Genomic DNA, 13,864 nt, shown 5'->3' with positions numbered 1-13,864 from the left:
GTACTCTTGACAGGACCATCTATACGCTTCCATTGAATGTTCTATTAGAGTAGTTAGCTGACTGCTCTATTAGAGTATCTCGATCTTGTACACATCCAATGCTGATCTGGGTTCTTGTTACATAAACTTTAGCATAGATCCACTGATAATACCTTGGAAAGATGTTTATAAAGTGGTTTTATGAGTATTTGTATTATTAGTGATCATATAAGTATGCTAAGACAAATTTTCATTATAATACTCAGCATAGTGATCAAGTAAAGCCTTAAAGTGAAGGGGGGCTTCAGCCCCCAAAGCCCCCCCCCCCCGGATCCGCCCCTGCAACCATCACAAGTAGCTTAAGATTCAAGCGAGGATTCACAGCAGCACACAAAACCACCCTACTTTGATACTGTAAAACGTAAACAAGTACCTCATTTGTTGAACCATGACTTCGAAGAAGGGATCGAGATAGATGGTATATAGTCTCGCGTGGCCAGACCGCTATTTCAGCGCAGGGGCTTATCGATTAAAGATTATAAGCGCCCGCGCAGAAAAGGGTCTGGTCCAGTTCGCATAGGCAAGTCGTTCACAGAATCAACAACGTGGTGTTGGGTGTTGATTGGGGCCACGTCATCACAACGATCACTACGTCATTGGCCAACCCGTTTGAATGTCGCATATGAGCGTACATTCGGTAAGTTCTCTGAAGCGAAATGGCGGGAATGAGGAAAGCCAAGCCACGAGATCAGGAGATTAAGTGTTGTCTGTGCTTGAAGAAATTACAAACTGAAAGTAACAATAGTACTCGAAAGCGTTTTCATGGTGCCGCTTGTAAAAATGAGAAAGCTATCCTATTTCCCATTTTAAAGAAGAAGCATCCAAGACTTGACTACTCGTTTATTTCGGAACTGAATGATCCAGACGCTTCCCTTTGTGCTACTTGCAGCAGACTCCTGAAGAGAACAAGACGACTAGAGACAGATTTAAACGGATGCATCAGTAATGTACTACAATACCTCTCTGTACTCTGCCCAAGCCTTGAATCGAGGAAAAGGGTTCTATCAGAGTCTGAAGAGGTACCAACAGAGAGTGCACCAGTAGAGGCCCAGGTGGAGAGGGTAGAAGGCGGAGGCATTGCTGAGTCATCTGGTGATAATCATCAAACTCCACATCGCGATCCTTCTCAGAAGTCTCGTCGGATAGCTTGTCATGATCAGGATGAAAAACCTGACGTGTTTGTGAGTCGCAAATGTATGTTGTTGATCTCTTGTTTATACTGTTGTGTATCCTAAATTGATTTGGAGTGCAATTAATTTAGCCAGTCTGTTTGGTATTGTGTAGGTTACAATTGATTTCAAATCTGGTTTAAGGAATATGAAGATGACACCAAATAGAGGAGATGTTGTGAAGTCATGTGCAATGAAACGATTCAAATCTGCTGCTACAGGTGTTGTCAATCTATCAAATAGACATTCGTTAAATGCAGTCGCAGGGAAAGTGAAATATGAAATATTGAATATTTGTTCTACCAATCAACCATCAATACTAAGAAGCAAGCACGATGAATTAAACAACTTCAGCTGGAATGCATTATGGCTCGAATTTGTTGCAAGAATGCCATGGCTCATTGGATTTATGAGGCAGATATTACCTCAAGCTAGCAACATCTTCATTACTTTTGTCATATGCATGCTCCTTAAGAAGAATTGCAAGCACATGAGCCTAATGCAACGAATGATTTCAGTGCTATTTTATGGGAATGCTGCTAGCAAACAGGTATTCTGTGCTTATTGATTTACACTGTGTTTAAATTTTTACCGTAGATGTACCAGTACTTTCAGCCACTCATGATCTGCATGTCACCATCTTCCACTTATGAGATCATTGATCAACTCACTGGAAAGCATGATGTACCAGTAAAAGAATGGGCCAATGAGATGAAAGAAGTGTTTAAGGTTACTTAATTAAAAATTTGCATGATATGGTTACCGATCAATTTTTATAGGAAACAGAGAATGTTGGTATGCAATTTGATTGGATGGACGAGATTGCTGAGTTGTTTGATGATGGTGATGGTGGTGGCAGTGACACAGAAAGCATTGGTGCCCCTAGTGATGTGTCTTTCTTTTCTGATGGTGAGGAGGAGGAAGAGGAGGTTGCAACTACTATGCCAACTAAGGGTGAAATACCCATGGTTCAAGTCCAGAACCCCTACCTAACATCAGCCAGCAATGTCGACACTACTGCGGAGAGTCCTTCCCTAGTGTCAGCTAGTGATGTTGATTGCATTGTAATGGACACTACCATGGTACAAGGTCAGAATCCTTCTCTAGTGTCAGCCAGTGATTCTAATTGCATTGTAATGGACACTGCCACATTGCAAGGTCAGAATCCTTCCCCAGTGTCAGCCAGCAATGTTGACATTACTGCAGAGAGTCCTTCCCTAGTGTCAGTCAGCAATGTTGATTGTCTGCTAATGGACAATAGCAACACCCACTGCAACCGTACTGACTCAATTTGTCCAAATCAGCCATTGAGAAGCAATGCATCAACAGATGACACCATGCTACAAAGACCATTAAATGTTGTCTCTTCACCATGTTCGACCTTGCAGCCATCCCATGATACTAACAGTGAAAGTGGTCCACTTGGCTTTACAATAATTGGTGATAATATAGATAAGAACTTTCGACCAAGTTACCAAAGGCAAGATCGACAGACCAAGTCATTGCATTATTTTCACTCATACGCAGCTAAGAACCGTGTTGATGTTTCTTCATTATCTGATGCCAAGCCTTCAGCTGTTCTATCTGTTGAGAGTTTTTTACCAACCCAAGAAGATCTTGATAATTTGATGCGTGATTTTGAAATCCTTACGTCAAGGTACATATTATTAGCCCTTTGCAGAACATAAATGTTGCAAAGAATTTATACCACATAGCAATTTTTTTTGAGTGGGACATTTATCAGAAATTTTCTTCATAAAATTTGAGTGGGAAAATCTTGCCATTTATCAGAAATTTTTCTTCATAAAAAATAAAAATACCTAAGAAATAACCCACTGTATAGTATCTGGAACTGTTGCATTGGTTGATAGTATAAGTTTAGTGTGTACTTCTGATGTAGGTGATGTGTATTATATCTTTGCAGGATTCTTGTGAGACACATGCCACAATACAAAGATCAGATTGACATGGTAACTTGGCATATACTCTCAGAGCACTCTGAAGAAATGTCTCGGCAGTCCAATGTGGTATGGTCACACACTGAACACAATAAAATAATTATTACTATTAAATTATTTAGGTTCCTCTCGGTGTCATTTTAAAGAATGAGGCAAACCTAGGAGACATGTGCCATATAGTGGGAAGCTTGAGTCAATACGTTCCACAGGAAGGCAGCAATTCTTCCAATGAAAATTCAGGATACCCTAGACTAGTGCCATTGTTGTTTTATGGAGACCAGATGACAGTAGAGAGAACCAGGGGTGCTATGGTGTTGCGATCTTTTCATAATCTATCGATCGATAGATTAGAAGGTTTTGTTCCTGCAATAGCAGATTGGCACGCAAGAATGACCCTAGTTAAGGTTAGTAACTATTGCGTATTTGTTGATATTACCTCATCGAATGCAGGTGATCTGGGACAGACTATACTCAACAAATTCATCTTGTGACAAAGGAACGTTGTACCAGCTAAGAAATTTGTTAAGTCGATCGTCAGTTGGAGCAGATCCTTCAAAGAACATGAAGGCTTTTGAAGATTTTTTATTAGTAGTACTCAGTGGATATGTCATTACTGCAGCCAAAACCATCAATTCCCAGAGTCAATCCTGTGTAGAAACGGCTAAGGCAATTGTGTCAAAGTGGGTCAAAATAACTTTATTAACAAGTAATGAAACAGCTCCTGGTCCTGCAACAGCTAATTCTCCCTCCACAGATGATGATTCCACAACAGTTCCTGGTTCCACAACCTCCACAGCATCCATTATGAATCTTGTTACCGTACCAGCTTCTGCTTCAATGTCTACAACAGTTACTAGTTCCACAACAGACCCTGGCTCTGTGACAGTTGGTGGGTCTGGTGACATACCGTCCCTGTCAACTGCTAATTTGTATACTATCGACCTATTTACACTTGGATTGTTGTGGCATGGTTTTCACGATGCCGTTAAAGAAGGAGACGGTACTCGAATATTGTTATATTGGAAGTTTTTGTTGTTGGTTTTTAAATTAGAAAACCACCACAACTATCCCAAAGAAGCATTCAATTTGACTTTGCAGTCACTATTACTCTCACCCTGTAAATTGTGTGAACTGAAGTGGAGTAGGACGATCAACACTCATGGCAAACCTGGTCACAACGTTCCATGTGATCTACATATGGAGCATTTAAATAAACAGCTAAAAGGATGTATAAGAAGTGCTGGCTCGAATATTTACCCAAGTGCTATTCAGAGGGTGGCCAAATCACTTGGTCCAGTGAGCCATGTTTGCTCCCAGTTTGAAAAGGAACTGTCTATATCAGTCAATAAGGAATATCACACATATCCATCGTTTAAAAAAGACTTGGATGCTATTGTACGTCTGTTAAAGAATGAAAGGACATGCTGTGATGACAATGCACAGAACTACAGTAGCTACAAGCAACAGCCGTTGCTTCTGGATGTCAATTGGGATAAAATTACTGACTGGATAAAAGAAAAAATCATCAATGCAAATACATACATACACTAATACCAGGAGTGCCTCATGCTAGTACATGCAAAGACTTTCTCTGCTATCTAAACTATGTACATACTGTGTAATTTTTTTTTCCATGAAATTTTGATTTTAATACTTTACAGTAAAATTACATGATTGTGCAGTGCGCTACATAGTACAATTATGGCAATTACAAAGTGGAGCACAAAGATCACAACAACAGCAAGCAGTAATTGAGCAACTATTGTCTGAGCCAAAAAGGAAACCTTGAAATAATAATTTTCTCCGACAGACTGAAACATTCCCAACATAAGTTTTCATTGCTCTTGAAGTATGTTTACCGGACTTCTTGTATAAAATAGCTTCTGAATGAGACCCATCTCTACCAGCCCTCCCTGTTTCTTGTGCTAATTCTTCCAGTGTATGATTCTGGTAATGTCGGCACAATCAACCCCTAGTCCAAATGCATTGGTTGCTATGATCAACCTGAGACTGGTATCCCTTTTACAAAATTCTTGCAGGATTACCTCTCTCGCCTCTGTCTTTGATCCTGATGTGAAATTATCAATGAGCCTGTAGTGAATATTTGTTACTGGCATGCCGGGTGGTTCAGTAATTTTGTCTTTCAAGAGTTTCTTCAATTCAACCAATAGTTTAACACACTGCAAGTGTGATCTGCAAAACAGAACTGTTTTTGGTGTATTGGTTCGTAACTCAACAAGTTCAGCAGAAACTATGGCAGCCAGCTCATTTACGTCAATTGATGGTTTGACAATGAACTTAATGTTAGGCCTTCCTGAGTGTATCCCAATAAGTACTACATCCTTCAAGTCAAGACGATTTTCAACGCATTTCAAAATTTCTTGAGTTGCAGTAGCTGTCAAAGCCATCACATTGACACTAGTTGGTAAAATACTGCGTAGTGTTCCTAGCTTTGCAAAGGCTACACGGAAGTTATCACCCCTGGAAGTCACAGAATAGAATAGCATTCAATTAATAAGATGAAACTTACCACATCTTTACACAATGTGCCTCATCCACTACAAATGCTATCATTCTATTTTGGTATGAGTCGCTTTGAAACATGTGCCAGTATCGCTTGGTATTCAACATACTTTCTGGGCTGATATATACTAGCTGCACCTCACCATTCACGACTTTGGTACATGCATCATTATCTGTCTGAGCCTCTCCAACAAACTCAACTGATATCCCCGTAGGTGCGAATCTCTGTCTCTGGTCCATCATTAGTGAGGTTAAGGGGCTAACAACAACAGCAAGGCTACCAGATCTTCCTGTTGAACACAGAATAATGGTAAGTCAACTATAAAAATTTGCTGCATACATACCCAAAAAATAATCAAATGCAAGTGGAAGAATAGCATAGATAACAGATTTTCCGTAACCAGTTGGGAGCGACACAAACGTGTCTCTCCCAGACATAAAAGTACGGACTGCTTCCAACTGTTTAGGCTTCAGTGGATTAAGTGACATTGCTTCTAAAGCCCGCGTAATCGAATCATCGATAGATTTTTCCGCCGGTTCTGTTACTCGTTCCATCACAGGAGATTCTGTCACGGTCTCTTGCACACTACCCGCCATTATTACGCTTTCAAATACAAGCGCATGGGACAAGTTATTGGATAATTGTAAATGTCAGATGACGTGCCCATGATCAGCACTCCAAGTGTTGACGAAGGTGCTGAGGACGACTTGCCTATGCGAACTGGACCAGACCCTTTTCTGCGCGGGCGCTTATAATCTTTAATCGATAAGCCCCTGCGCTGAAATAGCGGTCTGGCCACGCGAGACTAGATGGTATATTACGTGATCCATTACACGGAAAATCTCTTGGGAAGTCCTATAATAGACGCAGAAAAAAAATAGACGCACGTGCCACAATCCTTAGCACGGTTTAAATTCAAAATTTAAAATGGAGCCAAAGTGTGGTACACTACAGTCGTGGTACTGTATCTCTGAGTCACAGGGAGTGATAATCGTCAGTAGGATTCAGTGTGGATGGTGCTGGCAGCAAAAGATTTCGTTTCAGTGGACTTGTCAAGCGTTTTTTTATAAGGAAAGTACCGTATAGCCTACCTTAGTCTCGCGTAGCCAGACCCTTTTCTTTCTTTTGTGTGGGGGCGGGAAAGAAAAGGGTCTGGTAAACATAGCATAGCATTGTCAACGAAAATATTACGTCATTCGTGCCAATCAACAATTCGGAAGCTGCGCAGTAGAATCCCCACAATCTCGGGATAACCCAACGACGATCCTATGCTATGTTCACCAGACCCTTTTCTTTCCCCGCCCCCACACAAAAGAAAGAAAAGGGTCTGGTTACGCGAGACTAGTCTACCTTACTGCTGATGAAAGAAAACAGGAAAACGTACTCTTTTACGTAGATCAAGACAAACGGTAGTGTGTCGTGCGGACCAAGAAGCCGGCGCGCCACACCGTAAGCATATTAGCTAACTGGAAGAAAGAAAACGCAATTTTCACACCTATGTAGCTCTGTGATCCCTAATCCGATTGGAACCAAATTTGCTTAGAGACGTGCCGCCCAGTTAGGGGAGTCTGCATACCAAATGTGAAGAAATGCGCTCCAGCCATGTCCGAGATACGAGCAAACAAAATTTCGTTTTAATTTCTTCGTTTTTTTTCTTCTTCATTTTCAATTTCGCACACTTCGCAAAATTCGCCATAAAACCCGAATATGTGATCGGATTGGGCTGCAATCTGGCACACTTAAAGGGCTCATTAAGGCGGATCTCCGTACCAACTTCGGTAGAAATCCGATGAACATTCACGGAGTTATGACCGATTATTTGTGTAAAATAAGGTCGAAGGTCTGTCACGCCTACAGGGTAAATCCCTTGGAGGAATCAGTTAAAAATTGATATGTAGATGGAGCAACCATCGTAGGAGTGCCTTTTTGTGGTTTAAAAAGGAATTGGGATAAAGACCATGAGATATGACACAAAACCCAACCTGTGTCAAAATTACGCGATCGATTTTTATGAACAAAAAAATTATTAGTTTTGGTGTCTACCAGGCAAACCGCTTAGAGCAACGAGCTGAAAATCAGTATGTAGCTGGAATAATCATCATAGAAAGTCCTTGCAGTAGTATAGAGGAATCGGTTACAAATCACTGAGTTATGATTCGAAAGGCAACTACGTGTAGCAAATGCGAGATCGAGATACTCTAATAGAACAGTCACCCTAATAAAACACTCAGCTGCGTTATTAATTTACTTAATTATATTACATTGCAAGTTATCCTGTAGAGAATTCAGCTACAAAAAAGTCACCTTGTAGTCAAATCAGCTAGAAGAAGGTATCTAATAGAGAGTTCAGCTATAAACAAACCATCATGTAGAGAGTTCAGCTGCAAACAAATCACCCAGTAGAAAGTTCCACTATGAACAGATCACCTTGTAGAGAGTTCAGCTAGAAACAAGTCACCTTGTAGAGAGATGAGCTAGAAACGAGTCACACTGTAGAGAGTTCGGCTAGAAGAAGTTACATTGTGGAGAGTTCATCTACAAAGAAACTACCATGTAGATAGTTCAGCTGCAAGCAAATCGCCCTGTAGAGAATTCAGCTACAAACAAATTACCCTGTACAAAGATCAGCTAAAAGAAGTTACCTTGTAGAGAGTTCAGCTACAAACAAATCACCCTGTAAAGAGTTCAGCTACAAACAAGTCATCCGGTAGAGAGATTATCTAGAAGGATCACCTTGTAGAGAGTTCAGCTACAAAGAAATCACCCTGCTTCATCTTTTCTTCTTCCTGTGGTAAAAAAAAAAATGGTAGGTTAAATAGCCCTAAAGCCGGCCTATGGTATACAAATACAAAAAGAAGTGAAATCTAATCCAAAACAGCCAAGCTGTAAAAAAAGAATGCAGCCCTGAGAAAGACTGGCAAAAAAAGATGTGAAATCCAAGGTGGCGGCCAAGAAATGGCTGTGATGGTAGGTTAATGGTAAAAATTTTATTAACGACAATTCAGGTGAATTTTGTGCCAAGACCAAGCGGCACCAAATTCACCTGAATTCTTGTTGTTAAAGTTTTTACCATTAACCTATCATCACAGCCATTTCTTGGCCGCCACCTTGGATTTCACATCTTTTTTCACCATAGCTTTTCTCAGGGCCGCACTCTTTTTTTACAGCTTGGCTGTTTTGGATTAGATAACAATAATAGCATATGTAAATAAATGGAGTAAAGTCAAGTCATTATAAAGCATCACGTGCACAAATTGTACTGATTAACCGAGTTGTGATTTAGACCAGGTTCAAGCAAAATGTACATTGGCTGCTGTAAGTCTGCAGGGTCGAAGATTTCTTTGCATACTTATAGTTGTGTTATATTTCATAAATTAGCGCCCCGGCCTTCAATTGGGGCCATGTGGCATTTAATTGAAAAAGCATTTCATAATGCCATGGTGGTCACTGCTTGAAGTATCTTAGTTTACTACGGTGGTATATCCCCAGTATATGGAACAGTTAATTGTTTGTTATTTTAGTAGTTTTTCAGTAAACCCGCATTCACTGATGTTTTACTGAGAGTTTAAAACTTAGTAAAATAATTATGTTCCATATACTTAAGTTTACTGACACTTTACTATCAGTATAACTACAGTAAGGCATCTTAACAAATTAGTAAACTAAGAACCTTCAAGCAGTGGGTTGGTCTGTAAACTATACTGCCAGTTGATTGTAGTAAATATGTGATGAACTATTTACATTATTGGTTCTTGTAGGTTCGGAAGTTTGATGTCATGTGATACTCAGCTATGGCGGATACCTGCCCTACAACTTTAATACAATAGCATATCTAACACTATGTATATGTGTATGTAATTAGTCTATTGTACTTTTACCTGTTGATCAGGTGTAACAGGCTGTTTAGCTTTATAAACTACCTGTAATGATTAATAATATAGCTAGTAAATGTTTGCATGCATGTAAGCAGCATTTATTTACACTATAGCATAGGTAACTGTAGGCCTTGTGTGCATACACTTTTTAATATTTTTCTTTGATAATGTCTCACATGAAAGTGAGCGTGTTTCTTGTGTGTGTAGTTAAGTCGATGTTATGCCCAGCCATCAAATACTGGCTGGCTATGCCCTTGACAGTGCCATTAAATGTATAGCCTGTATGATAGTTACTGCTAACACTGCATTTAAACTTTGCACCTTTGTGGTAATCATGTGAGATAGTACAAGGCTTACAGGGGCGGATCCAGGGGGGGGGAGCTTTGGGGGCTGAAGCCCCCCCCCCCCCCCCCTTCATATTTAGGCTTTACTTGATCAATATGCTGAGTATTATAATGAAATTTTGTCTTAGCATAATTATATGATCACTAATAATACTCATAAAACCACCTTATAAACATCTTTCCAAGGTATTATCAGTGGATTTATGCTAAAGTTTATGCAACAAGGATCCTGATCAGCTTTGGAGGTGTACAAGATCGAGATACTCTAATAGAGCAGTCAGCTAACTACTCTAATAGAACATTCACTGGAAACATATAGTTGGTTCTGTTATGGAATTTTTCCAAATCTGCCTGCACCTATACATACAATGAAGTGCATTGGTTTGTTTAAAGGGCTTCATTCATCCACTTGTGTAGTTAATATGTATGGCAATACTTAATTCAGGTACACAATTTCCATTGAAAATGCTCTCAGATTCAATCTTGTATTGTTTAAATTTCAAAATTTTCCACGTTCAACATTATTATTCTAACATGCACCTATTTAGTGTTGTGCAATTGTGAGAGGGATGCATCATGTATTTGGTTGTCTGTACCTACCCAAACTTTTCCATTAGCAAAATGTTTTAAAGAGCCATACCTATAATCTAAAGGCAGTATATGAAATATCTACAGACAGAAAATATTATGAATTTTATGTGGAAATGTCTCCAAATGCAGCATTTTAGCATCTATTTTTCAAAAATTTCCTGGGGGGGGCATGCCCCCAGACCCCCCTAGTTCCACCATGCTTTGCATGCTGGGAAGACTTCTACCCAAAGAGATTAGTACCTTGAGTTAGCCCCCCCCCCCCCCCCTTTTATAAATCCTAGATCCGCCCCTGGCTTAGCTACACACAGCTCATGTTCTTTAAAAGTGACATCACCATGCATGCTACATAGTAACATGAATGGCACTGATGTTTAATGCATGGTACTCATTGCTTAGTTAATGTGGAAATGGCTCTGCACATTTAGCACATAACATATGCCATTTGGAAAGTGCTGCATTATGAAGCAGGTACCAACAGTAAACTAAGTTAAAGTATAGACAAGTGATGTTTTATACTTGGGTTTCCAAGGAGTTTTTGTCACTAGACAGTACAAGATTAAACTTAGTGCAGCATGACATTGTAAACAGTCCTGCACCATAGGGCGGGTACCAGTGCTAGTTGAATATGATTGTATAAACACTAGACAAACATGAATTATAGTGGTTAATTGGTTTCACTGACTTAGTGGCTCTTATATACCAACAAGTGGAACAAAAAATTAGGAATTTTCAATATGAGTAGGGATCAAAGTAATAAAAAGTACTGAAACAAGAGAGATTATCTACCACCTGAAGTCATGCTAGTACACACATAATTATCTTGGCAACTGAAGTAGCGATTACATGTGTACTAGCATGACTTCAGGTGGTAGATAATCTCTCTTGTTTCAGTACTTTTTATTACTTTGATCCCTACTCATATTGAAAATTCCTAATTTTTTGTTCCACTTGTTTGTGTACTTCTTACAAACATTGCATGAATCTTATCTTTTATGTGCATGCAGTTTCTATTATACAGGACACTAAAGTTACTTTTCCAAGTCTTGATGGTAGTATTCCCTTTGCCTTTCCGCTGACTCAATGCGAGACTTTTCCAAATCTTTGTTAAATGATGTTTTGGTGGCTTCAGCTGATTTCTCACGCAATGCTGTTACATTTTTGTAGTACTCATTAGCATGACGCTGTGATCGGCATTCACTGCTTTTACAGTACTTGTCCTTTCTCTGTGAGAGTATAGACTCTGTATGAGCTTCATAGTATGCCCTGTTATTCTCCTTCTTTCTACACTTCCGTGCCGCTTCCTTCGAAGGCATTGCCGCACCCAATATTGCCTCAGAGAAAACACACAAAGCAATAATAACCACAATACCCTTAGCTAACGCTATTTTGCTACGAATTATTTCTAATATCGCTCAAATACTTGAGGTAGATATGTTGTTTACAGCAAAGAAATGCGTTTACAAATGCAAGCAATATTAATTTTGCCGGTTAACTTTGCCAGAAACAAAAGATATAAGTCGCTAAATATATTCACTTACATGTACAAAGCTTCCCGATTGTGAACAGCTCGCTCTTCCTGCTCAAAATCAACTTCGAACTTTCAACCACGTGTATTCGAATATTTTACCGCGAAGATTATGATTACTCTATTTAGCGAGCACTCTTATTGAAACGGACGGCGCCGTACATTGAAGCCATTTGTGGAGTTATTAACACTACCTGTAGTGAATCCAGGACGGTGGCGACATTAAAGAACGATGAAAGGTAAGACCCTAGCACAAGGATTGTATTTCTATTGGTGTAGGAAACGTTTAATCTATAGGCAAAGCGAGCCGTTTTCATGCAAGAAGTAGGACTGTAGCTGTTGCCATCTTCCCGCTAGGCCTGGCTGAAGGCATCAGTTAGGGAGTCAGTCACTAGAAAATTCGATCAGATAGAATTTTTTTTTAAATTCTTGTAAACTCATACGATGTATTTCGTGTCGTTTTGAAGGCGAAATCGTGCTTCACTTTTGTAATACAATACTGCTGAATTGCTGAGATGGTTTTGCAAGTCTGCTTTTGGTACGTAATTTTTTGGCGGGAAATCGTGAACCTTGACGATCCCTACCATTAAGTACTACCGTACTTAATGATGGCAGCACACACAAGTCTCTGAATGCCGTTAAGAAAATGGTAAGCACATGATGTATTTATTTTACATACCAATATGGTAAGTAGTGTTGTGAATAGGTATGCAAAAACCAGTTATTAACCAGTATTGTCTAGGTAAGCCAATTACCTGGTTAAGAAGCCTTTAAACTGGTTCTTCCCACCCACTTGGTAAAGCATAACATTAATTACCCCTGCTGACAAATGTTAACATCATAACATAATCTCAAAGCATGTGTAAATATATGATTGTAATAACTGTTATTGTAAGACAAGATGTTGATGGTCACTTTGTTACCACCCTAAAGCTTCCAGCAGACATGTTGAGTATCATTATCAGTGGCGGATCCAGGATGGGGCGTTTGGGGCAAATGCCCCCCCCCTTCAAGAAATTGCATACAAGATCGAGATACTCTAATAGAGCAGTCAATTACTCTAATAAAGCAGTCACAATGTTCATGAGGCAGTGTAGCTTACCTATGAAGCTATAAATAGGATTCTATTTTACATAACAGACGTGATCAGATATAATTGGTAAGGATAACTAGCTATTATTGTCGTGACCTTTTTTTTTTTTTTTGGTCTTCAACTGGTTTTCAGCAAGTTTTTTTGGTCTTCAACTGTTTTTCAGAAAGGTGCCCCCCCTCTTTCCAAACTCTGGATCCGCCCCTGATTATGTCTGCCAATACCACTGTATTACACAGAAACCATAGCCAGTTAACTGCCAGTTATATATTGGTTACCAATTATGCAATTAACTGTTTTTGAATTTGTTATCAGGTTCATAGCTCTGATGGCATGCTGCCAAATGGCAGCTGTTTAGCCAAGATGATGTCTAACAGTGAAATGATCAACTTAGTTATTCCACTTACCTGAAGGTATCAGCAGTGTAGGGAATAATGCGTTGCATAATACTATTACTTTTGTGGTAACTAAGTAATTATAATGAAATACGCTATAAAAACATTTAATATAACTCAAGTTACTTTACTTATAAATGTAACGCATCACCTAAGTACTATAGTTACTGTACCAAGTCTAATATTACGTCATATTATTACTACAAGTAATGAAGTTGCTAATCTCATTAGTAATCCACTGAGTAATGCCTAGCCACAAGGAAGTAATGAAGCCTACTGAATGAAGCTTATTCACCAGCTTCTTATTTATAACCAAGATTTGCACATTGCTCAACAATGAAATCATGTTGCATG

At 39.3% G+C, this 13,864-nt stretch overlaps 2 protein-coding genes across 2 annotated transcripts; one reads left to right on the top strand and one right to left on the bottom strand.

Moving 5' to 3' along the window:
* Positions 1 to 546: 546 nt before the first annotated feature.
* LOC136246488 (uncharacterized) lies at positions 547 to 4,835 on the top strand. Its single transcript, XM_066037970.1, has 7 exons — positions 547 to 1,220; positions 1,324 to 1,758; positions 1,806 to 1,937; positions 1,988 to 2,865; positions 3,133 to 3,235; positions 3,289 to 3,570; positions 3,617 to 4,835. The coding sequence occupies exons 1-7, from the start codon at positions 696 to 698 to the stop codon at positions 4,715 to 4,717; spliced, it is 3,456 nt and encodes a 1,151-aa protein (XP_065894042.1). The 5' UTR covers positions 547 to 695; the 3' UTR covers positions 4,718 to 4,835.
* LOC136246489 (ATP-dependent DNA helicase RecQ-like) lies at positions 4,807 to 6,426 on the bottom strand. The gene is made up of 3 exons (XM_066037971.1): positions 6,034 to 6,426; positions 5,697 to 5,979; positions 4,807 to 5,647 (listed from the first exon to the last, which is right to left on the bottom strand). The coding sequence occupies exons 1-3, from the start codon at positions 6,284 to 6,286 to the stop codon at positions 5,092 to 5,094; spliced, it is 1,092 nt and encodes a 363-aa protein (XP_065894043.1). The 5' UTR covers positions 6,287 to 6,426; the 3' UTR covers positions 4,807 to 5,091.
* Positions 6,427 to 13,864: the final 7,438 nt, after the last annotated feature.

Source organism: Dysidea avara, chromosome 2 (genome assembly GCF_963678975.1).
Source record: "Dysidea avara chromosome 2, odDysAvar1.4, whole genome shotgun sequence".
Classification (NCBI taxonomy): Eukaryota; Metazoa; Porifera; class Demospongiae; order Dictyoceratida; family Dysideidae; genus Dysidea; species Dysidea avara.
This window is presented reverse-complemented; position numbering and strand designations above follow the sequence as displayed.